We start from the raw sequence: 24,758 nt of genomic DNA on the forward strand, positions 1-24,758 counted from the left end.
AACAAAGGTGCCTCTTTACCCCTCATCAGGAGATGAGGGAAAAGAAGGAGGGGGATGCAGCAGATGCACAAGACAATGAAAGCAAACAAGTGAACAGAGAACAGTTCCAGTTTAACTTAAGAGAGGGTCAAAAGTTAGCTTGGATGCAACTATGGAGATTCTCCATCATTAATAAACACCTATGGTTTGTCATTATATCTTGTGGCAACTTCATTTCAATAAACATACATTAAAAAAAAATTCTGTATTTAGTTTGTTCTCAAACAACAAATTCAGAGGAAGCAACCTCATAACCAAGCAGTTCACACTCTCATTTCTCAAAACTTGGGTGCTCCAGCTGGTTTTAATTGGAGTGTCCAGCTCCCCCATACATTGTCTCAGGGTATTCAAAGGAAAACAGTTCAGGCTACATGGCACAATTTAAGAACGGGTGACCCAGAGGATAAGAACAGTGACCAAAGAGAGCCAAGGAAGTTTTCTGATAGGAGGAAAAAGTGGTGCAGAGCCCACCCTAACCCACAGGTCCTGAAGCAGCTTGTGACACTGACTTTCATGTCTAGCAGTGCAAGACCATCAACACCACATTTAGAGCCGTGACAGGAGATTGCCTGTTGCCATTGTCTAACAGCTAGTGCCTAGTCCCCTAGTAGACAAACCTGGATCTTGCTACGGGGTGTATCATGGCTGTGGTATTGGTCACCAGTGTCACTGCACTGAGAACCTGGCAGGAGCACAGCGATGAGGCTCACTCACAGCACAGCCCTGTGACTGCTGCCCTGCAGAGCAGCCAGGGTGAATCTGCACATCTCTCCCATAAAGAGTCTTGGAGATGTGACATTATAAATGGTTGAGATGAATAGATGTGTCTGTCCTGGATCTGTCAGGCTGTTTGCAAAAGCAAGACATTTATCAACACCAGAAGGCTCATTTGCTTTACTTTCACATTAAAACGTCCCTTTTAAACTTTTTAAATTTTCTCTCTGCTACCACTGGACTATTAACTACCGTTAAATACACCATTCTGCTATTGGAAAAGATGACAGACTACCTTAAGCTGGTATCTGGCATTTGAACATTACAATATGGTTAACAGATCTGTAGACCAAATTGTAACAGACTGTTTTGTCGGACCGTTGTGTACCAGTTTAATGGTGGTACAGGTATTGTGCAATAACCCCACAGAAAAGAACTGTCCCGTCACAAGTTAGGCCTACACATGGCTGGATAAAAGTTGTCATTCCCCTATTTCCATACATTAAATGCTTAGGGTAATGAGCTTTTATTAGGAACAATCCTGTTTCCACTGGACTGAAAAAGAAAGCTTTAAGCAATTTTAACTGCAGAGCTATCATCAGGGCAATCCATGACTGAATTCTGGATTCCCAAAGTCTTTTATGTAAAACAAACTATAAACAACTCATTATATTATGTTATCATTCTGTTTATTGGATATTAAAGTTGTCTACAAGTAAACTTCATTATCCTAATTGAAATGTAGGGAAACTGAGGAACACCAAGCATTTAAACAAGCTTAGGCTCCCTAATCAATGCTATGTTCACTAGTCCTACTGCCTACTTATTTAGCAGCAGAAAATATTTACTTGGCAAAAATATAATTTTTTTGTTGGGAAGAATCTTCCTGAGTCAGATCCTGAAGCCCAAACTGAGACCGTTTTGTGCTTTCTTTCTTGAGAAACAAATGACATTGCTTTCTGTTTCTTTATCTTTTCTTTATCTTTTCTTCCTGGTAACATTGGATTTGTTCACATGACTTTCAAGGGAAAAGAAGTCAGACAGGAGCTACCATTAAACGTCTTTTTATTGTAGTCTTTAATGTACATGCAGAATTAAAAAAAAAAAAGGTGTCAGTTATATCTGTAAGCATATAACAACAATGTAAGTGTCCTGGATCAGCAATGTATTTGGATTAGGGACTAATAGCTGTAAGTGAACAGACATCTTTCAGGATATACAGTTTATATGGTAGATCAAGAAAGTTTTCCTCAGAGTGATTTTCCTCATAAAAAGATAAAATATTTCTTGTTTACAATCTCACTTGTTTCTCATACTGAAAAAATCTATAATAGTACACTCTTCATTATGTACATAGAAAAACATAAAACTATATCCATACCAGTGTCTGTTTTAAATGCAAACAATAGTAGTTAATAGCTTTGTAAATTTTTTGTGCACCCTCCCCAGCACCCACCCCCCCACCCACCCCCCACCCCTTTAAAAATGCAGCATTTCTTAAAGTTTTCAATGCTTTGGCAGAAATTGAGCCGAAGGCACTCCTGTGTTAGGTAAAGCAATATGTGAAATATCAGCACTAAATAAAAAAGCTGTAGGTGTACCAGACAGCTCCATGCTCATCCCAAAGACCAAACCTTGCACACTCCGAGGTCAAGAACCGGCTTGCTGGAGATCCCAACTGGAGCAGGCTCAGGCCCCAGCTTGCTTTACAATTAAGCTGATTAGCCTCACAACTATTTTTACAAATGCTTCACGCAAACCTTATGAGGATACAGAGAGCATCTCTGAACACAGTATTATCACGAGGGCAAAAAGCTCCTGCAGATCACAGCATCAGAACATGTCGCAAAGGCTTTGCTTTCTTTGCACTTTGCGACATGGTAGATTCACACAACACCCTCTATTTAAGACTTCCCGGTGTTGCAGCTCAGCTAAAAATGAACAAACCAACCCACAAATGTGAAGTTTCTGAACCATCTCTTGTGATGGATTAGTTTAGAACCAGCAAAGCATCCTGAAAATAATCTGTGCATTAGTGGCATGCAGACTTCTGCTGATAGGGAAGTTTTGAAAGCTGATAGAAAAGTTTCTCAGGGGCAGCTCCTCCTTGGCCTCGTGTAGCTTGTGTTTGGCACACCTTCATTTTTCTTGAAACTCAGGGTCATCTCTGGCATACCTGTGATACGTATTTATATGAATACTTTGGAAAAAAATAAACCCCAGAAGCCTATGAGATAAGCACCTAAATGCTTGCTAAGGGATGTATCATAAGTCACAGTCAGAAAAACATTTCCATAATGACCAGTTTTAGTTCTCAACTGCAGTTTGCTTCTGCAATTCTAGCAAAGGTTGAAAAACCAGTGGATGCAAACTTCCAAGATAGAATGAGACAGAAAGGCACTGACCGAAGCTTTTTATGCACGTGAAAAGCTCTCACATGTCGTCGCCTCCAACCTGATAAAGTGTTAGATTTTTAGGACATACATTAGTTCAGTAATTTGTTTACTTTACTAATTTATTCATAATGCACCATATCTGACCATGACTGTAAATAGCTGCAGTCAACTGACAATCCAATTGAAAAAGAACATTCTGCTAAAACCTGCCAGCTGGTCACGTTCATTCTGCTGCAATAGCTCTGCGCTCTTTGGCCACAATAAAATGAATGGCTTTATAGTGTTGGAAAGCATTTTTGTCGTTCTTCAGTATCACTGTGGATTTATCTCACAAGGAATGAAGGGTGAGATCAAGCGGCATCCAACAACACTTCAGTCTCTGAACTGAACAGCCAGCAAAATGATATGCAGCTGGCATGGAAGAATGGCCATTTAAGGTTAGTTTGAAATGCAGACTGAAAAGGAAAAAGAAGTAAAAAAAAACAAAAAAAAACCAACAAAGAAGCAAGTAGTCCAGTAAGAATAAACAGTAGGAAAAGAAACTGAGCAAGCATTTCTTTGTTTTGGGCCAGTATATCCACCACCAGCTGCTGTATGCTGCTTTGAGGAACACGAAACTGGCACCAAAACACTCCAAACAACACAAAACCCCCACCCCCTTCCTAGGCTGATGGCTCTCCTTGAAATGTCTCTCAAATCTCTTTCCGTACTGTGGCTCGGATGCTGCTGAACATTTTGCCTATGGCCTCAAACAGTGGGTCGCAGAACGTGTGGATGCAGATCGAATAGACGCGGCTAATGCACTGGATCTCGATCAGGTAGCTCCTTATGCACGGCACCACCGCCCAGATGTGCAGGAATGACAAAATGGCAAAGTAGATGCCCCAGATGAGAGCCATAGGAATGCCAAAGATTGCTGACAGTAAACGGTAAAACCAGTATTTCGTTACAGTGAAGGTGGTAAAACTGGCCTTCCAAATCCCATCAAAGCTGTGTGTTCCCTCTGGCTCAGCAATCACATCTTCAAAATCAATCTGTAGCAAAGAACACAAAGTCAGGTCAGTCAGATGTTTGCATCAAGGATGGACTCCAGAAACACCTTCCCTGGAGAGCAATGGTCCCCTGCAACAAAACACCGAAACATGTACTTCCTACATCTTTTTTCATCTATACTATCTATACTATCTTTTTTTCAGTGACTACCAGGGAGCCTCAATGATTAGCTCAAAATTAGACAGATATCTAACTTCTAGATGGAGATGTCCAAAAACCTGAAGATAGTTTCCTATTCTCCTACAGGCCTAAGAGTGCCCTTAAAGTCTACCTAATAGGCAAGCCAAGTGAACAGAATCATCATGCTTTCATTGCCTGACATAACTGTTAACACATCTTTATGACTGGAATAAATGCAGTCAGTACTTTGACTTTTTACACACCCCAGGCGTGTATCAATAAGATGGGTTTTATTCCCCCGATTTTTCCCCATCTTTCCTTGTATAGCATTGCTGAATTTTGACAGTCAATAAACACTGTTTAATTTAAATTTATTTAATTTAAAATTATTAAAATATTATTTAAATATATACTTTATATATAAATATATATACTTTCAAAGTATAAATATATACTTTGAAACAGGCATAGATAGTTCTTAGTAGATGGAAAAATAAAATGCTGGATTTATGTCGGCATCAGGTGGAGCCCCTCCTTAGTCTGAAAGGGTGAGGGAGCTCTTTCATGTTGTTAAATGTTAAGGAGGCTCTTCACATTAGTACCGTTTTGTTTTAGCCTATCCTGTTTATGTGATAACACCCTCCTCATGAAAGACATGGCCAGGCTAACATATTAATATTTAGAGGAAACACAGTCTTCCACATTTTTCATAGTTTTGACTATTCATAAATCGTTCAGAAAGTCACCGAAGGAAGCAGAGCATTCCAACAGACATATTTTACAGCTCTCTGTTGAAATACTGAGCAATTCAGGAAGCTTAATTGTCATAATATTTCTATTAGAAAATTAACAGAATTGTGATGATGGTTCAGCTCCATGTCACACAAACATGTGTTTGATATAACCCACAATACAGGATATTTAATTTAGTTAGCACAACGAATTGTATAGGTACTGCATTCAACAGGAAAGAGACCATCACAAAGCTATTCCTCTGCAAGGAACTAAATGACTGTTTAAATTAGATGAAAGAAAAAAAGAAACTGCATTTCTGGGGCTGGATCCCCAAGACAGATGATAATGCTGCAGTAAGGGAAGATACAGAGGAGCAGGGTAAGTATGATATGGGCCAGTGGCCACAGAAACTCGGGCAACAGTACCTTAGCATGCTGGAGGGAGGTGCTTATACGTGCACTCAGTGTCAGAATTGCTTACACTGTAGGAAAAGGCTCACAATAATTTCTTTTAATCTAAAATATATATAATAATTAGAAAGAACTCCTCCCTCTCCTGTTGAATCTTCAGTCACCTTCAAACGGAAGTTACCAACAAAGGGAAAAATACTATAAAACAAAAAAGATAATTCCAAAGCAAAACTGCACAGTCTAGGTGCAATTTGCTTGAAGGGCTTGAAAGTCCTTGGGTGGAAACTTCTGAATCATCTATGATATCAGATATCTTGAATGCCTAACATCAAGCTGGCTTAATTCAACGTATTACTGGGCAAAAACATCACTCTCTGCCAGTGCTTCTCTCTAGACATCATGTAATGCAAACTAGAAACCTTTTCTTTACCAGCTACTCTGAACTAGGCTCTAGTGATCTGAAAGTGATCTATGATTCATTGGGATGGGAATTCATCATCATCATCATCCCCATCACACCTAAAGTTAGCGTTTGGGTTGAAATTCTGCCTCCACAGAAACCAGTGACAGACTTCGTGCAGGCAACACACCTCAGTGCTCCACACCTGTCCATACACGTTTGCAGAGCCAAAAGTCTGCCTGGACTTTCTGAAACTCAACAGCATGATTTCAAATAATAGCTACAAAAAGAGAAAATGAAAAGAGGGTGTGACTCATGGGTTTCTTTGCAATAGCTCTACAGGTATCCAGTAACCTCTGCCTCTGTAGGTCATGTGCATGAATTTTTGGTACAAAGCTTAGAAACAGTCTCCTTGAAATCAGTGTCTCAATACAGCATAGAAAGTACACTACAGTCACTGCTCAGTGAAGACATGAAACTGGAAATTATTTGGACACTGTATTTCAGTGGGTGCAAGACTGAAGCTCTGGTGGAAATAACTAATTCTGGGGAAGGCATCACAGGCACCAATATGCTCTCAGCTTTGGTTGTGGGCTTATTAAATAGAAAAGGTTATATCTGGGGACTAAACAATTGGCAAAAAATAGCTTTATGAAGTACACTGGCCATAAAATAATTACATGAATTGGTCATTAAAAGTTAGTGGCAGTCTGGTAAGACAGAGCAAGGAACTTTCCTGGATATATTGTTATCTTTTTACCAAATGAAACAATAAGATGTCCTTCTATCCATCATTGCATTTTAGGACTGCATCATGAAAGAGAGAAGTAAAGGATGTACATGTATACAGGGAGAAGTCAATAACATCTGCTGATGACGGCATCCAATTATCTTATTCTATTATCTGTTCCTGGCCCCTCACCCCAAAGATGTTTTCAAGATCTGTATACTGTTCACTGAAATCGATTTCATTCAACTGAGTACATGTTGGAAAAACATATGCCAGCGTTTATGGAGCAAGTATATTTCCTTTTTGGAATACACAAGCAAGCGTACTTATAGTACCTGTTTCTGCAGCTACTCAAAAGCAAACTTTCCATTATAGTCCACATCCCATGTTAGCTCATTGTCAAAGCAAATGGGTGTTCTTGACTTACCATCAACGTTTGCCTTGAAATCAGATAGTAAGACTATGCAGATGATGGAAAAACCCAAGATGATTACAGCAAGAAAAGGTTGCTTCTCAAAACATGAAGACTGCATCATGGTTAAGCATAGCCCTCTCATTCTAAAACTTCTGGGAATTTATTGCATGCTTCCCACCAGTTGATGTTGTGTTGTGATCCTTGGCAGGCCCACCTTGTGCACACAGCCATCACACAGCACTTCAGCGTGTCGAGGGCTATTCAGGGTCAAGCCTGAAGTCTTCTCATTTAGTTCAGTTGTGGTAGAGTCTATCTTGTGTTTTTTCAACTGGCTGATAAGGGAAATATTACATCTCAGCAGGAAAGCAAGTCTGTCTTGAGCTCCATCAGCCTTTTCATGGTTATATCTTTAATTTAGCTAAGTGGGACCTATTTTTATCAGCAAAGCATATTTTTGGCATGTAAAAAGAAACCATAGGCTAATGTGAACTTCCTAGAACTTTAAGTAACGAATGGCCTGTAATTTGATTCCTTTCAAAATAATTCATTATAATGAATGTTTTACTGAAAAATGGAAGCCAGTAAACTCATTGGTTTTCAAATCAAATAGTAAAGTCTCTGTATTGGCGATTCTCAGTACTAATGTTTTTAGCCTGGAGTGCACTCCAAGATGTCCACGGAGTTAATCCTGGGGAGCAGACAGAAGAATCATGCCACGTTACATTTCCAGATGGACAGCCCCATTCTCATTCCAGGAGATGATGCTAATATTAGAACATTTATGATATAACTTTGGCCAAGATTTCCCAGCTCAAGCCATACACAGTTGTCCTAAAAGTACTCAGGAATCAACGTGCCTGTGAGATGATAACAGCCACCAACAATTGTCAAGAGGTTACTTTCTTGGAACAACTTCAACAGCTCTTGGAATGTTGCTACCGATGCACGGAAGCTGAATAGATGGCCCTGTAGGAATCATAGCTGATGTCTCAAAACCGTATCTTTCCCATTTCGTTATCCCTCATGTGACATGTCCAAATTGTTCCAGTTTGAATAAGGGAGATAACCTGAATACAAGATTAAAATGAAGCTGTTATGTCCCTGAAAGCCATAATAATGTTCTGAAATTATGTACATGTCAAGAGAGTCCAGCTACAACTGGAACACAAACCTCTGCAATGCTGTCCAAACCCAGAATTACCCACAGTAGTGTACAGTCTAAAGAAAGGCAAGGATGTGAGGTAAACTGAGTTCTTCCACTTCTCAGCTGCTATCAGATCACATACAGGACCACTGACTGGGAAATGCTCTATTTATTTCACTGTTCAGGCAGTACAGATAAGTCCTTACGCTGCAGGAACTGAGATATCACCCAGATTCTTCCTGCACCAAACCACTCCCATGAAAGATCCTGTTTTTAACTCATAGGGATCAGTTCTCCACAGGCAGCAAGAGGAATAGGTGACTGGATGCATTTTGCTGGATGCATTTTGCCTTGCCCTGCATTACGTTTACTTCACTTGGATTACTCACTCCTCAGTCTCTCCTATTACTCTCCTCTGGTTTTTAGTTCAGCAGCACTCGGTGATGGTGAGTGTCATCAGGCTGATAACGGGAGTCCAACTGAACTAAGTAAAGTAAAAATAGGACCAACAGTAGAAAGAGAAGTGGCCAGAAATATGAACCGAGGAAGAAAGACACTCTTAATTTCTGGAAATTAATCTAACTGGCTTGCAAGGTTAAGATGCTTTTCTTAGGGTATTGTTCTTGAGGCCACTTTTGCCAAAGCATCATGTGCACGTAGGTCTGTGAAGAACTCTGTTTTACCTACATAAAGGCATGCTTAGGTTAGGCACAGGTCTTGTTCAGTAGACTGCAAGTTCAGCATGCAGCTTGCTCCTGCAGAGCTGTCAGGGTGTGCTGTGGAATCGCATTGAGTTATTTGCCAAGCTAATGAAAATGCAGGCACGTTCACTTGTGACAAGGAGAGAAGCGGAGGAAATTTGTTTTGACCCTCTAAAGGATGCTAATAACTTGCTACAGCCTTCTGTTTCAGCCAAAGCTATTAAACACTATCAACTCCTGTCCCATGCCTACAATACACTTCCTGACTTCAGCTGTTCTTTGTTTCCTACTATTCAGTTTGGTAAAGCCAGTTTTTACATTGCTTGAAGCTTTTGTCTGATTCTGCTATGAGAATTACCGCAGCTTCTTTTGCTCTGCATATGTTTATTAAACTTTTACCAGGAAATTAAGGAACCTGCTTTGATTCTAAAAGAGATTTATTTACAAGAAAGGGAAATGGTATGGGGAATTTATCTTCTTTTTCCAAGGTCTGTTTAAAGAAAAAAGCAATTAATTAAAAAAGCTTAGCAGTGTCAAGTTAACTGTGTTTTTTTTTCTGAAAGAAAACCCAGCTGACTCAAGAATACATGCTTTATATATGAAAACAGTTGACCTGTTGACCTTGCCACTTTAGTCCCTATGTATCAAAACCTGGCAGGCTGGAAAGGTATCTTCAATTCCAATCTCAAATTGCCTACTTACCAGTTATGCTTCTCCTCAAAAGGTTGTTCTCTGGGGTATGTAATATCCATTACACAGAAAAATCTACTGTGCTGGGTCTATCAGAAAAAAAATTAAGGCCATCAGCATTTTATGGGGGTTTTGACCTAATCTACATCTCTGTAACTGTAACTATAATTATTTAAATCTTCCTGTGTGGTAGCTGTGTGCTGCTACTGTGCTTTGCAGCATGCAGTTAGCATAGACAGGCACCACCGCTACTCCACTGAGGAGGAACCCAAGCAGCTGCTGAGGATGCCTACATTTTTGAGTGCCATCAATATCTTTTGGAGTCAGTGAAAGGATGCAGAGAGATCCTTACTGGATCTCTCTTGACTGATCACTAATACCTCCAATCAGGCAAACGGTTTAAATACGCACACAACCTGAAAAATGTGAACTGTCCCACTGATGTCAATATGCTTACATGCCCTGCCAGACCGGAGCTATAGTCAATTCTGAATGTGTATTTATACAAGAAAGAGTCACAAGCTAGTTTTCTTTGCATTTTTAGCAAAGAGTATGGAAACTGTCTTTACTGCTTACCCTGTGCTGTGTTTAAACAGTTTTTTCCTTGATACCAAGAGAGTAAGCATAATATTGCTTCACCATATTACATTGTGCCCGACAAGACTCGAAACACATACATAACAAAGCAGATGCAATCTCTTTTTTACGCTGCAATAAATGCAATTCAACGTCCTTTAAAGAAATACTCTATAGAAGAAAATGTGGAAAACAGCACAAAATGACAAGCCATTCTATGGTGTGAGTCACATATGGGAGGCGACGTTCCGGAAAGGTGCAGCACTACCAACTCTGCAGAACGCTGTGCTGTGTGTTTTTAAAAATAAGAGAACCATAAGCACCTGAGATCATTACTAGGTTTTGTACTTCCACATACTATTTGGAACTTTAAAATTTCCAGTTACAATGCTTGGAGAACAAAGGCATCACAGCAGCAGGGGAAAAAAAATAGTTAAGCAATAAGCTCACAACCATTCTGTTAAATCAGTGATATCAGCTAAACACCTAAACGTTTTATTAATTCTTGGAAATACCATGTTGCCACATCTGCTGATGTTCGTCTTCCTGACCACTACCACAGTTTATCAGAAAATGATGAAAAGGCATATAAGGTCATTTCTACTGAATCCGAGGAAAGAGCATGGGAGATGTTGGGACTCAGAGGCATAATGTTGCTCTTCTCGCTTCCTCCACCTCCCAAGACACCAGGAGACTCGTTCACCCTCTTAAGAGCATTCTGTAATCTCCACCCGGCAAATGTTCACCTGCAGTTATGTAGAGAAGCTGGTACTTTGTTCCTGAAAACACCGAGCTTCATGATGCCTAGATGTTCTACTTCCTCACTAATTGTTGTTTTCCACAGCAAACATTAAGTGCTGATAGGTGTGTAGTAAAAGCAAAATTCATTCTATTCCAAAGTATTTATATGAGCCTCAGACTATAGCATAGGTGACTACAAAACATGAACATCCAGCAGTGTTCAGAGATGGGATAAGTTCCATCGGAAGACAAGAAATCACCTTGACTATTGGTATGGTGGCCAGCATCTAACAAGGGAACCCCAAGAGTCACTCCAGGCTGGGATGCAGCAAGATTAGGCTCTGCCTGTTAACCCTGAACTCTGTCTTCAGAGCACACTGCTCTTCTGGGGACTTGCCAGACCAGCGGGCACATCACTCACCCCTTTGCACAAAAAAAGAGATGCTATGAACACAGATGGCTAGAACCATCGTTTTTGTGTAAGGCTGGTTAAGTACAGAAAAGCAGCAAGTAATTCCAAAGTGAATGAAACCCTAAACAAGTAAGCAGAACAGTTCCACCCCAGTTACTCATTCAAACTGACCAATGAATTGGCCTCATGTTCCCTGCCTCCCTGTGCCTGCTTTCTATAATACGGCAAGAAAAGTGTTCTCTTGGCAGGTCTCTTAATGGAAATCGTGAATCTTTCCTGAGTACTGCAGAGTATGCCAGAAAAGCAAACAATACTTTAACAAACAAGGATATTCATGTTGGAAAGTAGAGTTTAAGGACTACACTCTTGTAGCCAGAGAAGAAAACCGGTCTGGTCAGGACTGATACCTACTGCACACATAACAAATGTTCAAATGCATTATGAAAAATGATAAGTAATGTCATGACATAGAAAAAGGTTATGACTGCAGATCACCATGTTGCAAACTGAAAATCCCTGAAAATAGCTAAAAAATAATTTGCTACTAATTACTGAGAGAACAACTTCCTGCTCCCTGCCCATGCTGAATTACTGATTACATACCAGAAAAGTCCTGGTGATGGGCTTTGTTTTATCAAATGGGCAGGCTCATCAAAATCTGCAGGAGCACTCGTGAGAAAAATGTGAGTGATGCACCAACGGGTCGGCACTGTAGCAACCAGCCACTCTTCAGAGATCTCTTCCTGCAGCACTTGCCTGTCCTGTCTCATTATAGTCCTGCAGAATGAGAGACCAGCAGCTTCAAGGAGACACCTGCACTCCTACAAAACACAGCAAAACTTCCTATGCAGGTGGGGTACCATGTCAGCCAGTTCCTTGGAAAATATGTTGATGTTGTGAGAATAAGCAGTCAGAAAATAAAGTAGCTATTTTCCTCATTGGAAACTGGGCTGCTGGGAGGTTATTGCCATTTTCCTAAAGAGAATCTCTTCAGAAGCTTTCTCTGTTTTATTATTTGGTTCATGTTCCACAGCTCCTTGTTTGATACAGTTATTTTAGCAAAGAACTCTGGTATGTTCGTGTATATGTACATCCACATGTGTCTGTCCACCTGTATGTTTGAAGAGGTATATTCATCAACATGAACACTGGGATGAAGTTTTGACTACACTAAAGATAATGGGAATTTTTTTATTGATTCCAGTGGGGTCTGGAGTTAACCAGAATCCAGAAACATCAATAAAAGTAGAGATGTTCTGTAAACAGATTTGTATTTTATACATATAATATAAATATATCCATATTATATTATTATATTGCCCTCAGTGCAGGTTTACAGACCTGCTATGAAGGCAATAAACCGCTATTAAGTATAACTTTTTAGAACTTACTCTAGCTTCATCCCTCCTAAATTTTGGCACTAATGGCAAATGGAAATATAGTGATTTTGGACTCTTCAGTAGTGCATGGACAGAGACAGGCATCTTTGGAGGGAGCCTTAGATCTGGAAAATGCGTTTTTCTCTATCGTTTGCAAAGGGAGTAAGGAAAGGAGACGCTTAACTAGGTATACTACCCACAAACACATTCCTATTAACTGCTGCAATTCTTTTTGGCAAATCTGTGTAACTTGTTCTCACCTCTTCCCTCGTCTCGACCTGAACATGCTTACTGCTGACAGTGAGTGTGCAGTGATGCCCGGCTGTCTCTTCTTTCCTTTAAAGAAACTTTGCTAATGCATTTCTCCTGTTAGAAAGTTTTCTTTCTTATGGAAGATCTGAAGTTACTGATCCTTACATACGACGTAACTATTTCTTTAGCATTTCACAAAAATCAAGATATCATTAGTCTACAGTTTCAGTCTTGTCACAAACTGCACTAGAACAGACATACATGAACTTGGACTTCATAAAACAACAGAAGACTTTATGGCTCAGGTCTACAGGCGATATTAATTTGATCTTGAGGGAAAACCGATTTTTTTTTTTTGGTAGCATTTGCTTGAATTCTGAGAAGGGATTTCAAAGTTGACAGCGGAAGTGTTGCAATCTGTTTATGAGACTCCCTTAGGCTTTTTTTGAACTTCAAATCTAAATACAGCACAGCAGGGGTTTGGACAGGGAATGTGATACTATCACCTTTGGCTGTGACAGCATCTTCTCACTTCGTACGTACAAAGCTGAATTTATCAGTTCCCCTTTACTTGAAAATAAAGTACATGAGCCAGATAAATAGAAGACTACTGACAAACCCGATCCTTGTACAGCCCCACTAAACATCTATAGCACAGCTCCTTGGCTATCTTGAATAAAATTGGGTCGACGTTTCATCAATTAAAATCTCCTTAGAGTGGGGATAGTGGTACCAAAATTATTTGTCCTTCTGAATGCTAATCTGATGACATAATTTGACAAGAATGATATTGCAGAAAATTCAAAGTTTGTTTTGAAACTATCGAAAGACGTTTTCATAAGAAATCTGCCAGAAAAGGGACTAACAGAGTTAAACCTGCTTCCCCAATAAATCAAATTAAATTAAATGGCAAAGCTTCTCTTTCATCTTCAAAATAATATCCTTTTTAGGTCAAGATGTTTTTTATTGCCATCATTTTTCTGAAAAGAGAGATGGTAGTTCTGGATAAAAACACTCAAAAAAAATCATTGCTGATGTAGATTTCATTCTGCTGTCTGTTTATTACAAAGGTATTAGAGATGTGGGAAATACAAACTTATCTTAGTTTAGAACTATATCTCTCTCCAGTTTTCCAGAGATCACAAATTTTATGGGATCACACACGTTCATTTGTACTTTCTTCTCTCTGCTGCCTAAAATATAACAAAGATCAAATTCTCACTGGGAACCTTATGGGCAGACCACCCTACTATACACATTTATTCATCTTCCCCCCTGGAGAGTTTTGGATTTCAGGGGGTTTTTGTTGTTTGTTTTAGCCATCCAGAGTCTCTGCAACAGAAGACAGTATTTCTCTCCATACAGTGTGCTAAAAATTATAAAATTATTCAAATTGTTCTTAAAATTTTCTAGCACATAATCTGAATTATGTTGAATTTATCAGAAACTAGAAGTATCTGTCTCCTCTGGATCTGAGATAGTGTTCAATAAATTCTAACAAAAGGAACATCCATGCTGAATGGTTGGCTCTGTCCCCATGACCATCAAATGAACATTTTCCTATGGATTATGAGTCATGTTCATCATGCTAAGCAAGAAGGCAGTGCATAAGGCTTTAATAATACTATGAGCTTAAACACAAACACATTTTTCTGAGAAAGAAGCTTTCATTAGAATAGATGCCATTATTATCTGTAATCTTATGAACATTCAGAAATTCCATGCCTGGGAACTCTATCGTGCAAGAAAACTGTTTTTCAGAACTCTTAAAACCTCGCTCAGACGTATGAACTGGCACTCATGATGACTCTAGTTTTCAATCTTTCACTCCTAGACTAGCCTTGGAAGCAATATTTGAAACAGTATTGTGTTGTGTGGGTAGCCAAAGTCAAATATTTGAATATTCTTGCATTTTAAATCTAAACCCCACAGCCGGATGACACAAAGCTTCAGAATCATTTCATTTAAACAGAGTTATGTAAAAGTGTCATGTCTAAACTATATGTACTGTCAACGAGGGAAACATTTGAGAGCCTTTTGAGAGCACCGCTCATCCCAGTCAGACCAAAACTCTGGGATGTGAACCTGCCTCAGAGGCATCTAACTTCCATCCCTACCAACAGCGAGAGCCCAGATGACAAGCTGGGATTAAAACATACATTTTATATTTATATTGATGTGTTCAAGCCTATGTACGTATCTGTTTTCTCAGGACTTTTAATTGCTGAAAACAAAGAAAAGGGGTCTGCATGAAATTTCACTTAATTCCTTGTTTCGGAAAAAGTGCCTGACTTGAGCTCTGCTTTTGCCTCATTTTACCATGTTGAAGAGCAGAACTCTGTTCCCCCCGGCTGGACACCTGCTGTCCCATCAGTGATGGTCCTCAGTGCCTTAGCCCACCCCCCTGAGAAGAACAGGGGACAAGTCCTGCTCTCCTTCCAGAGGTTCTGAGGTGTGGAGATGCGAGGTGCTCTGCCTAGTCATCTCTGTGCATCTTACACCCCGCTCAGCGCAACAGCAAGGGACTGTAATGGCGAAGGACTAAACAAAATGGCAAACTGCTTTTTAAAAAAGCTCTCTTTTTATTAGGAAGCAGCAGAAATTGTAAATGGCTTTAAAATGGCTGAGTAATACTTTCCTCCCTAACGCCTGCATAAGGCTGTTATGGAATTTGTCAACATCTGACTAAAAATTCCAGACTTTTCCTTGCAGTACACTGGATTACCCTTAACTGCATTAGCCTTAAGTGGAAGGCACAAACACGTAACTGTTTAAAACTTGGTACAAAAGTTCTGCATCCTTACATCTGTAGCCAAGTACTGGATTTTTTTTCCAGAGAGAAAAGGACTCCTATGCAACAAACAGCAGATAGACACCACTTGTTTAAAACAAAATCCTAATGTTGTTCTGGATGGTAGACCGGGCACAGGCACACCACCACAGGAAAAAACTGTAATCTGGCGGCACATTTGGTCCTCACTGGTCCCAGAGGAGGTGACTTTGCAGGGCTGGCTGCAAGGACCATCCTCATCCTGAGCAAGCTGAGAAGCACAAGCTGCGGAGCTGGCTCCCTCCTCTGCTTCTCCAAATGCAGTAAACTGCGCACACGTGACCACAGATACTTTGAGAAACCGAGCTCCGAAGAGTTGGAAGGCTGTAATTGAGCCATGCTGTGGAAAACACAAATATTGCGTTGGGAAGCAGGAAGGACAAAGGCTGAACTTCAGGCACCTTCAAGCAGGTCCTGGGTCATCAGGGAATGAATGAGAGAAAAAAACCAACCATCAGCTTTCTATCCTGTTTGTAGCATCTTGTCACACGTAAATAAAACCTGTGGGACACAAGTCCAAGTGTAGCATTTTCCAGTGAAGGACATACGAAATAGATACAACGGTAAGGCCAACCAGCTGTATAACCACCAGCTTCTCCCTCCTCGCCTCCCGCATGACTGGCCAGCTTCACAAGCCAGTGCCTCAAGGAACGGGACCACCATTGCACGTTCTCCTCCCACCAAGGTGACGCATGAGGGCAGTCATACGAGGAAGAAACTCCTTCCTTTCCGCTCCCTGCTGAAGGAATTGGAACAGGAAGGAAATTCTGGTGATTTTACTAGATCGTGCTTCCTCCAGCACAGAGCTGCCAACTCCGCTGCCTGCAGCCCTCAGGTTCTCCAGGCCTCATTGCCAGCCCTCTTGGAACAGAAATCCAGTCATTCCCACTTTTCTGGAAACCTCCTAGCACTTAGCTTCCACTTGGTAGCTAACTTGAAGATAAAGTGTAAGCAAAGTCGAGGTCACCAATAACTTTGCTTTAAAGCTGCTCCATGCATCTAGTTTTATTTATAAAAGGATCTCGACCAGGTCTCTCCCTCTTGCCTGCACCCCTGCCCTACTGCTGCCTGCACTCCCTGCTGCAGAGGCAGCTGTGCAGATGCCTTGTGCTGCACACCAAGGGAATGCGTCTCCTGCTCCTCACAAGCAAGGGTTATTTTTAAAATGTGCTATGGGAAGTATTTGAATGCAGACAACACTGAGGCCTTTTAGAGAGCTGCTTACAGAGCAGATTCCTAGTTCTCTGTCTAATCATTACTATTTCATGGCTGACTGATTTGTCCCCAGTTTCCATGCTATTGTGCCTCATAGTCAAGTGGCAAGAAATGCATTAAATGTTTGGTAAAAAGCAGAAGGTTCTGAATTTAGAAAAATGCAAGGATCTAAACAAAATTGAGCTAGGCCTGAACCGTATTTCTGGCTTTACAACACTCCTGAACATTGTTTTTTCTCTGATTTTCAGTACCTGAGACTGAGGACTCCTGTTTTTACACCTTGCCTGGATGGTTTACAGCTGAAGTAAGAAAGGCAGATGCATGACAGAAGGGGACTACAGACTGATGGCTAAGGCAGGAACTGAACCTGTGTATCTACAACCCAATTCAAACCTGTCCCCTAGGTACTGGGTCTGAACCTTATTGCTACATCTAATAGGCTGAACCTGAAAACAGTGTCCAAATAAACCCAAATTGTGGCAAAATTCCTCTCTCTACTTTCCAGGCTGAACCTATCCATGAAATACTTATAAAAACCAAAGTGATTATTATTTATGCTTTTAACAAAACAGGAAAATGTTGCTTTACAATGCCCACATTTTTTACAAATACTGCTGGGTTTATGACACAAAACACACTCCATCTGGTTAACACCAAATTCATTTTGGTACATTCCTGTGTCTTGATGTGACTACGTGCACTACCAGCAGCCCACTTCCTGACCCAGAGGCGGGTACCGGTATTCTGCCTGTTTGCGGGTTTTCAATGAATGTGTTGGCCCGCAACTACTTCAAAACAACAAACTGAAAAAAATTGTTTTTTCCATTACTATAATTCTTACTTCTTAGCTTTCTTTTAGATGATTGAGTGTAAAAAAGCTTTCTTAATCATTGCTCCTGTGGGGGGCGGAGAAGGCAGGATGGGCTTTGTATGCTTGTTACTTTTAAGTCCGTTAGGAGTTTTTTCCGTCAGTGGTATCCCTCTTTTCCCAGCAGGATCTTTCTTTCCCTAGTTAGGTTTGTGGACACCCAGATTCTGATTTGCTTGGGGGCTGTGACTCATCCTCAGAAGGTCTGGTTGCTTTGGGGACTTCTTCTGTTGATGTACGCAATAAGCCATGATGCAGACTCATTCTTCAGCTCTTGCATTCCCTGTCTACCCAGCTGCTCCCCCGTGGGTAGAAGAAAAAAGAATTGCTCTCTCCTTTTTTTAAAAATCAATCATTTTAATGGACATTTTGTACCATTGGGTACACAGATGATTTTTTTCTAAGGAAATAAAAACTATGCCTTTTCTTTTCTTTCTAGATGGCAAAGCTGACAATGGCTCCTTAAAGATGTAGCCTGTTCTGAGGGATAAATGTTAGCATTGGTCCAGCATGATGGCTAGCCATATTTCCATTTTGTGTTGCAGTCAGTGGAATCTGAGGTAACTCAGGACCTTACTATATTTTCTGCACAGAGCATGAATCATTTTACTGACATATATTCAGGAACCAGAGTCCAACCTTCTGATTCTCTGGAAACAATGCAATATTTTTTTTTAATTTTTTTTTTTTCAAAAACAGGTCTTCCTGACCAACAAACGTGGTGAACTGCACACACTCTCACTGCTGGGCACTAAATAAGCCAGCTAGTGGCTCAGTCACCCACTGCAACTCCCGTTTTCACCTAGGTTCTGACAAGCCCAGATGACAGCCCCCTCAGTTTTCACAAGCATAGTATAAAATTTGTCTGCCGAAAGAAAAATCAGCAGTATGATTTTTCTGACCGAAGTGACTACAAGATAAAATCTCCATCGACCCCTTTTTGTCGAAAACAGTCAGACTCCGATTTAAAAACCCAAACAAAACACCTAGAAAAGGGCCCCGTAAGATTTTGCTTAGCTTGTTTCATCGTTTCTTGAGGGAAGGAAAAATGCCAAGGAAAACAAAACAAAACAACTACACACATCCAGAGGACCACCAGGACCTCTGATCTTGCCCCCACTTGGTTCAGGGAGGGTTCCCTGCCCCGCAGGCCGTGCCCAGCTGCGCGCCCCGGTGCCGCCTCCCTGCCCTGCCCCTCCACGCGTGCCCGAGGGAAGGAAAATCCCTCTGCCGGTGCTACATCAGGTCACGCAGCCTTTTTACTCCGCTCCCCCGGTCCCGGGCGGGATGCAGAGCGGACCCGCCGGCACACACAGCTGCAGGGGCCCGGCGCCGGCCCTTGCCCCGGAGGGACGCAGCGCCCGGCGCCCGGCGGGGAGAGCGCAGGCAGCCCGCTCCGGGGGGCAGCCCGCTCGGGGGACAGCCCGCTCGGGGGACAGCCCGCTGCGGGGGGCAGCCGGCTCCGGGGGGCAGCCGGCTCCGGGGGGCAGCCCGCTCGGGGGACAGCCCGCTCGGGGGACAGCCCCCCGCGCTGCGGCGCGACCTGCCCCGGCCAGCAGCGCCCGCGGGTGCCGCGGCCCGCCGCCCGCCTCTCCTCTGCACGCTCTCCCTTTTCTTAACCAAAACCAAAAGATAGATAAATTAGGGCACACACACACACACACACACACACACACCCCAGCCCTCTCCCTCCTTTAGCAGGTGGAGGCAAGCGGTTCACGGGCTGCTGTTGCCCTGGCACTGCCCGCGCACTCCGCCTCGGCAGCACGGGCGGCTGTCGGGAACCGGCATCGCCCCTCGCCCCGTCCCGCCTCGGCCCCCTCACCTTGACCACGTCGTCGTTGAGGTGCTTGGGGTCTCGGTTGACCAGGTCGATCTCTTTGGTGTGCACGTCGCGCACCGCCTTTTCGCTCAGCTCATCTGCCATCATCTTGTTGTTGGGCTTGTAGATGTTGCCCTGCTCCCTGACGGGCGCCGTGTACAGAAAGCCCTGCGGAGAGGGAGAGGGAGAGCGGGCGGGAGGGGAGAGCCGAGCCGAGGAGGGCAGGGCAGGGCAGGGCAGGGCAGGGCGGGGGGCGGGCGGGGGGGCGGCGGCCCCGGGGCCCACGGGGTGCGCGGAGCGGCGGGAGCCCCGCTGCGGGCCGGCGCTGGCTCCGGCTGTGTCACGGCGGCCGCGGGGCGCACAGCACACCCCGCGGTGCCCGGCCCGGCACTGCCTCCCGCTCCCGCCGCCAGGCGGCCCGGCCCCGCTCCCCGCGGCGTTGCCCCAGGGCGGAGCGCCGCCGCCCCTAAGCGGGGAGGGCGCAGCCGCGGCCCCACGGGCAGCTCCCGGGGTCCCCCCGCAGCGCCGTCCCGCAGCGCCGTCCCGCAGCGCCCTCCCCGCGCGGACCGGAGCACGGCGCGCTCCCCGCGTCCTCTCCACCCCGGCGCCCTCCCCGTGCCGTCCCCACTGCGCTGATCTCACCGTACCGCCGTCCCCGCACGGCCGTCACCGTGCCCCCGTCACGCGTGCCCTCGCCGTAGCGCCCTCCCCGTACGGCCGCCACCACGGCGCTCTCACCGCGGGCCCGGCTCGGTCGCAGGGGAAGAGACCCCCGGGACCCCTGCCCCGCTGTCCCCCGCCCGCAGGTGCCCGGTTGTCCGCCTTCCCCGCCGGACGCCGGCTCCGCCGCCGACCTGCCCCTGCGCCCCGCTCCCCTGCTGGCCGGGGGGCTCGGGGGGGCGCCGAGCCGCTGCAGGTACTGGGCGGCGGACGGGCGGCGGGGCAGCCGGCGGGGCGCTCGAAGAGTCCCGGCTCCGTCCCCGCGGCGAGCCCTACCTCCGAGTCTACGTATTTGGTACCGGACATGCTGCCGCGGCTGGCTGGCGGCTCCGCCGCGCCTCTCCCTGCGCTATAACTTGCGGCACCGGAGGCAGGAGGATCCCGCTCTGCGGAGCGGCCGGCCAGGGGGAGGTAGCTGCGCGGCAGACGGCTGGCGGCCGGCCAGGGGCTGCTCCCTGCCCTTGGCTGCGGCGGGCGGCAAGCCGCGGCGGGGCCCGGCGTATCGCAAGGCGGCGGGGAGCCGTCGGGGGTGGGAGGGGAAAGCAGCCCCCTCCGGTAACCTGGGAGCTGGCGGAGCCGGTGCCGGATGCTTGGGCCATGCCGCGCGGGGACAGCGACACGGCAACAGGGTCCCCCCCGCGACCCCCGGCAGCAGGTCCGCGCCGCTGGGCTGCGGGGGGCGAGGGGGCGAGGCGGGGGGGGGGGGGGGGGGGGGGGCGAGCAAGGAAGCAATGAGGAGATGGAAAACTTTAGTTGCGTTTCCACAACTCCCAGAGCAAGCGAGGCGTTTGTAGGGCTCCCTCCGCCCCCCCGGCACTGACAATGGTTCACACATAGTCATCGCAGCCCCAGGAACAATTGTGGAAAGTTGGACATCCTTGGGGTGAAGAAAAAGAGATTTTCTCAACTGGTTCATTTCGAAACTATGCAAATATTTCACAGCTCTGCACTTCAGCTGTGCCATATTATTCCCGGGAGGAGACTGACCCGTGCATGCCTGCCATGCGTGTTAACCACAGGGATTTAATGTAAAGAGGAATGGTGGGACACTGACGTTTTGCAATGCTCTGTTCTCAGGGTCCTTCAGAGGCTCAGGGGCATATGTCGGTGTAAAAGCATGAGGATTCATCACTGTATTCAAGATGGTTTGGGTCAGGGTTGCAATGACACTATACATCTATAAACTATCAATTATATTTTGCCCCCCCCTTCCTTTTTTTTTTTTTATTTTGGTGCTTGCAACCATCAGTTTTCTTTTAGAAAATCAGACTACGATGAAAGATTTGTAACAGTGACCTTATTGTCATGCCATTTAGCACAGAATCGCAGCAACAGAAGTAGAAAATTCTTAACCACTGTATATGTGGCTTTGGTGATTCAGTAGAGAAATGACCTCGAAAAAAACGCTGGCTAAGATGGATGTAGGCTCACAGATGTAAATAACTTCACCTGTTGAAAATGCAGTCCATACGGGCATGTATTACTGATACGGTCATCAGTTAGCAGTGAACTTTCTTTAAGAGTTTATATTGCTCATAAACTTTAGAACAAATACTTTGGATGGATGTTTTCCAACTTTCCAGGTTAGCTGTAATTTTTAAAATTAACTTTTTTATTGATGCAATAATTAATTAAGGCCATCATTAAAATATCTTCAGCTGCCCAAGCGTTTCAGTGTGTGCATGGAGTCATATGGGTATATCGAAGGACATAATAGCTGCAATTTTTCAATCCATCTGAAAAAAACAATTACAAGACAGTTCTTTGTTTCCATACCTAGGAAAATTTTTCAATTAGTCAGTGTCCTGCACATAAATCAGAAGATTTTGATCCATCATGCAGTATTACTGCGTATCTCAAGGATGGCTGAAAAAAAGAGGCATATTTGTTAATTTGAAATGCTGAATCGGTCTTGGAATGGTTTCTGCAGAACCACAGTGCCCTTTAAAAGAAATTTCTGAATCATGCAGCACTACTGCAGCTAGAAGAATATCGGAAGCTGGTGGAATTTATAAGCTTTATGAGACGAATCCCAGAACAGGCTGCATACAAACTGCAATGAACCATCACATCTGGTGAACCTTAGCAGTGCTCCCTTGAACTTGAACACCAAGAGGATGTCCTACAATGAAAAATGGCATGGGATACTACCAAGTTGTAAGAGTGAGGAAGTAACATCTGCAGAGATGGATAGGGGTAGAGCCGTGGCCCGTCGCCTCTAGCACCGCTGTATAAGCAATGCACATACACTTCACAACCAGAGGCTTGGCATGGATGCACGCAGAGTTCTGCAAGGAGCTCCCATTACGTGCAGCACAGGAGTATAGCTTAGCTGCGAAGGGCCTGGTAAAGGCTTGCAGGAACCTTCTCAAAGTGCAAAGGCACTGGTCCCCTTCTCAGTTACTACGAATGGATTTATCCAGGGTCACCTAAAATTGCCAGGGGTTGTAGATGCCTAAGCTGGCCTTGGAATGCCACCCCATCTGTCTTCTCATTGGGTTTTGCTGTGTCTTTAGGAGCCCAGGTCAGCTGTTCAACAGAACTATATGTTTCCCTGGCTGGCCACCTCACTGCCTTTCTTCTTTCTCCATCACACCAGCCTTAGGCATTTCACACCTAATTTGTAAAAAAAATTTATTGCTCCAAAGTCTTGCTTTAACTGAACTTCCAAACCTCAGGATTACCTTAACTGAGAACTTACTCTAAACACGGAGCAAAGTGTGTGCAAGTTATGACCTGTTCTTTCCGTTTTGAGAAGAGGAAAGCCTTTGGTATAGGTAGGAAATATTCCTTCCCAGAAGCCAGTGAAAAAAAACCCCAACAACAACAAAAAAAAAAACCCAACAGAAAAAAAAGGATTGGACAAAATTCCTCAAAAAACTGTCAGAAAATGAGTCATGAAACTTAACTGGATGTGCATGACTGCTCACTGAGTGTCTTTGTCTGGTACCAAACACTCCCTCTCCCTCCACCCCACCCCCCTTTTTTTTTAGGCTTGTGTAATATTTCCAGTTATGGTATTAGCAATACTCCTGATATATTCCAATGTCAGCAAGATCAGAATCAGCCCTGGGAAACTGTATTCTTTACGTATAATTTCCCCAGCAGCGAGGCTGTCAGATAACAGAGGCTGTCAGCAAGCAGCCTGCCATATGCAGAGTATTTAAAAACCTGAGGCTTAGGAGGGGAAGAACGTTGCTTTTTTTAGTGTCTTCTGTTCAACTGCTTAATCACATCATTTTAAGTGCATTTTTGGATGTTTTGCTGAGCTGCCAGAACTGTTAGTAGTGAGCTTTTATCAGCCATGATAAAACCAGCCATGATAAAACCAGAAGATTTTGATCCATCATGCAGTATTACTGCATATCTCAAGGATGGCTGAAAAAAAGAGGCATATTTGTTAATTTGAAATGCTGAATCGGTCTTGGAATGGTTTCTGCAGAACCACAGTGCCCTTTAAAAGAAATTTCTGAATCATGCAGCACTACTGCAGCTAGAAGAATATCGGAAGAATATCACAAGCCTCTGGTTGTGAAGTTCACAACAAGTTGTGAAAAATCAGCCATGATCATCCTTACCCTGCCGCCTGATAACAAGAGTCGGAATGGGTTTAACATGCAGGCCAACGTTTTGCTCATTCCATTATTGACAGCCTTGTAGACCTGGAGGATTCATGGTGGTCATCCTGTCCCCGCTGTCCAGAGGATTTCTGTGTTTTATTTTATATGTCACTGGAGCAGAACTTTTCCGCTGGGATGGGTGCCCCTCGCCACCAGTATACAGGACCACACTTTCATGTATGCGTTTGTTATTTGGCCTGTTTGTTCCTGGCATCAAAGGCATCTCACATGCCTTCTCCCAGCCTCTAGTTAGGAGTGATTTCCTTTTTCATGGAAGAGCTGCTGCCATAAAACATTTCACAATAGCCTGAGGGCTAGAAAAAGTAATCCAACACTTGAGAGACCCAAAATAAATTTTTGCCTGTCTGAGGTGTGCTAATGCATTTGGACTCACTCTGGGAAAAGCTATTTTGAGAAGTGCCCTATTCTGCTGCTGTGCAGTAAGTGTATTTTAAGGGGTCTGAGGCATTCTCTTCCCTTCTTTTGGGATTCGGATTGGGTTTAGATGTGGGTAAGGTGCCAAGCTGCTCAAACGAGCAGTTCTGGGCATGGCCAAAGTAAAACTGTAGGTACTGAGGGGAGGTTACGTGAAAGGGAGGTGCCTTCTGAGTTTAGACATGTTCCTAGCTGGGTGGCAGCTGGGCAGGGATTTAAACACCTGACTCTCATCTCAGTCGTGCGGTAGGTGTGTACATTTTTTATTAGAGCTAGTCCCTGTAGGTCTTGATCAAGACAGCTCGTAACTGCCTTGGTTGAAGAAGCAAATAGACTGAAAG

The 24,758-nt window shown here is 44.0% G+C and overlaps 1 protein-coding gene across 1 annotated transcript; it reads right to left on the reverse strand.

Moving 5' to 3' along the window:
• Positions 1–1,801: 1,801 nt before the first annotated feature.
• CAV1 (caveolin 1) lies at positions 1,802–20,792 on the reverse strand. Its single transcript, XM_055808662.1, has 3 exons — positions 20,639–20,792; positions 19,646–19,810; positions 1,802–4,183 (listed from the first exon to the last, which is right to left on the reverse strand). The coding sequence occupies exons 1-3, from the start codon at positions 20,666–20,668 to the stop codon at positions 3,842–3,844; spliced, it is 537 nt and encodes a 178-aa protein (XP_055664637.1). The 5' UTR covers positions 20,669–20,792; the 3' UTR covers positions 1,802–3,841.
• Between the last annotated feature and the right edge of the window lie 3,966 nt (positions 20,793–24,758).

The sequence above is a fragment of the Falco peregrinus genome, chromosome 6 (assembly GCF_023634155.1).
Source record: "Falco peregrinus isolate bFalPer1 chromosome 6, bFalPer1.pri, whole genome shotgun sequence".
Lineage (NCBI taxonomy): Eukaryota > Metazoa > Chordata > Aves > Falconiformes > Falconidae > Falco > Falco peregrinus.

Coding starts and splice junctions, on each gene's coding strand:
- CAV1 (XM_055808662.1), bottom strand. CDS start 20,668: ATGTCCGGTACCAAATACGTAGACTCGGAG. Junction 19,811..20,638: donor CCAAATACGTAGACTCGGAG/GTAGGGCTCGCC, acceptor CCCTCTCCGCAG/GGCTTTCTGTACACGGCGCC. Junction 4,184..19,645: donor TCAACGACGACGTGGTCAAG/GTGAGGGGGCCG, acceptor TCTTTGCTACAG/ATTGATTTTGAAGATGTGAT.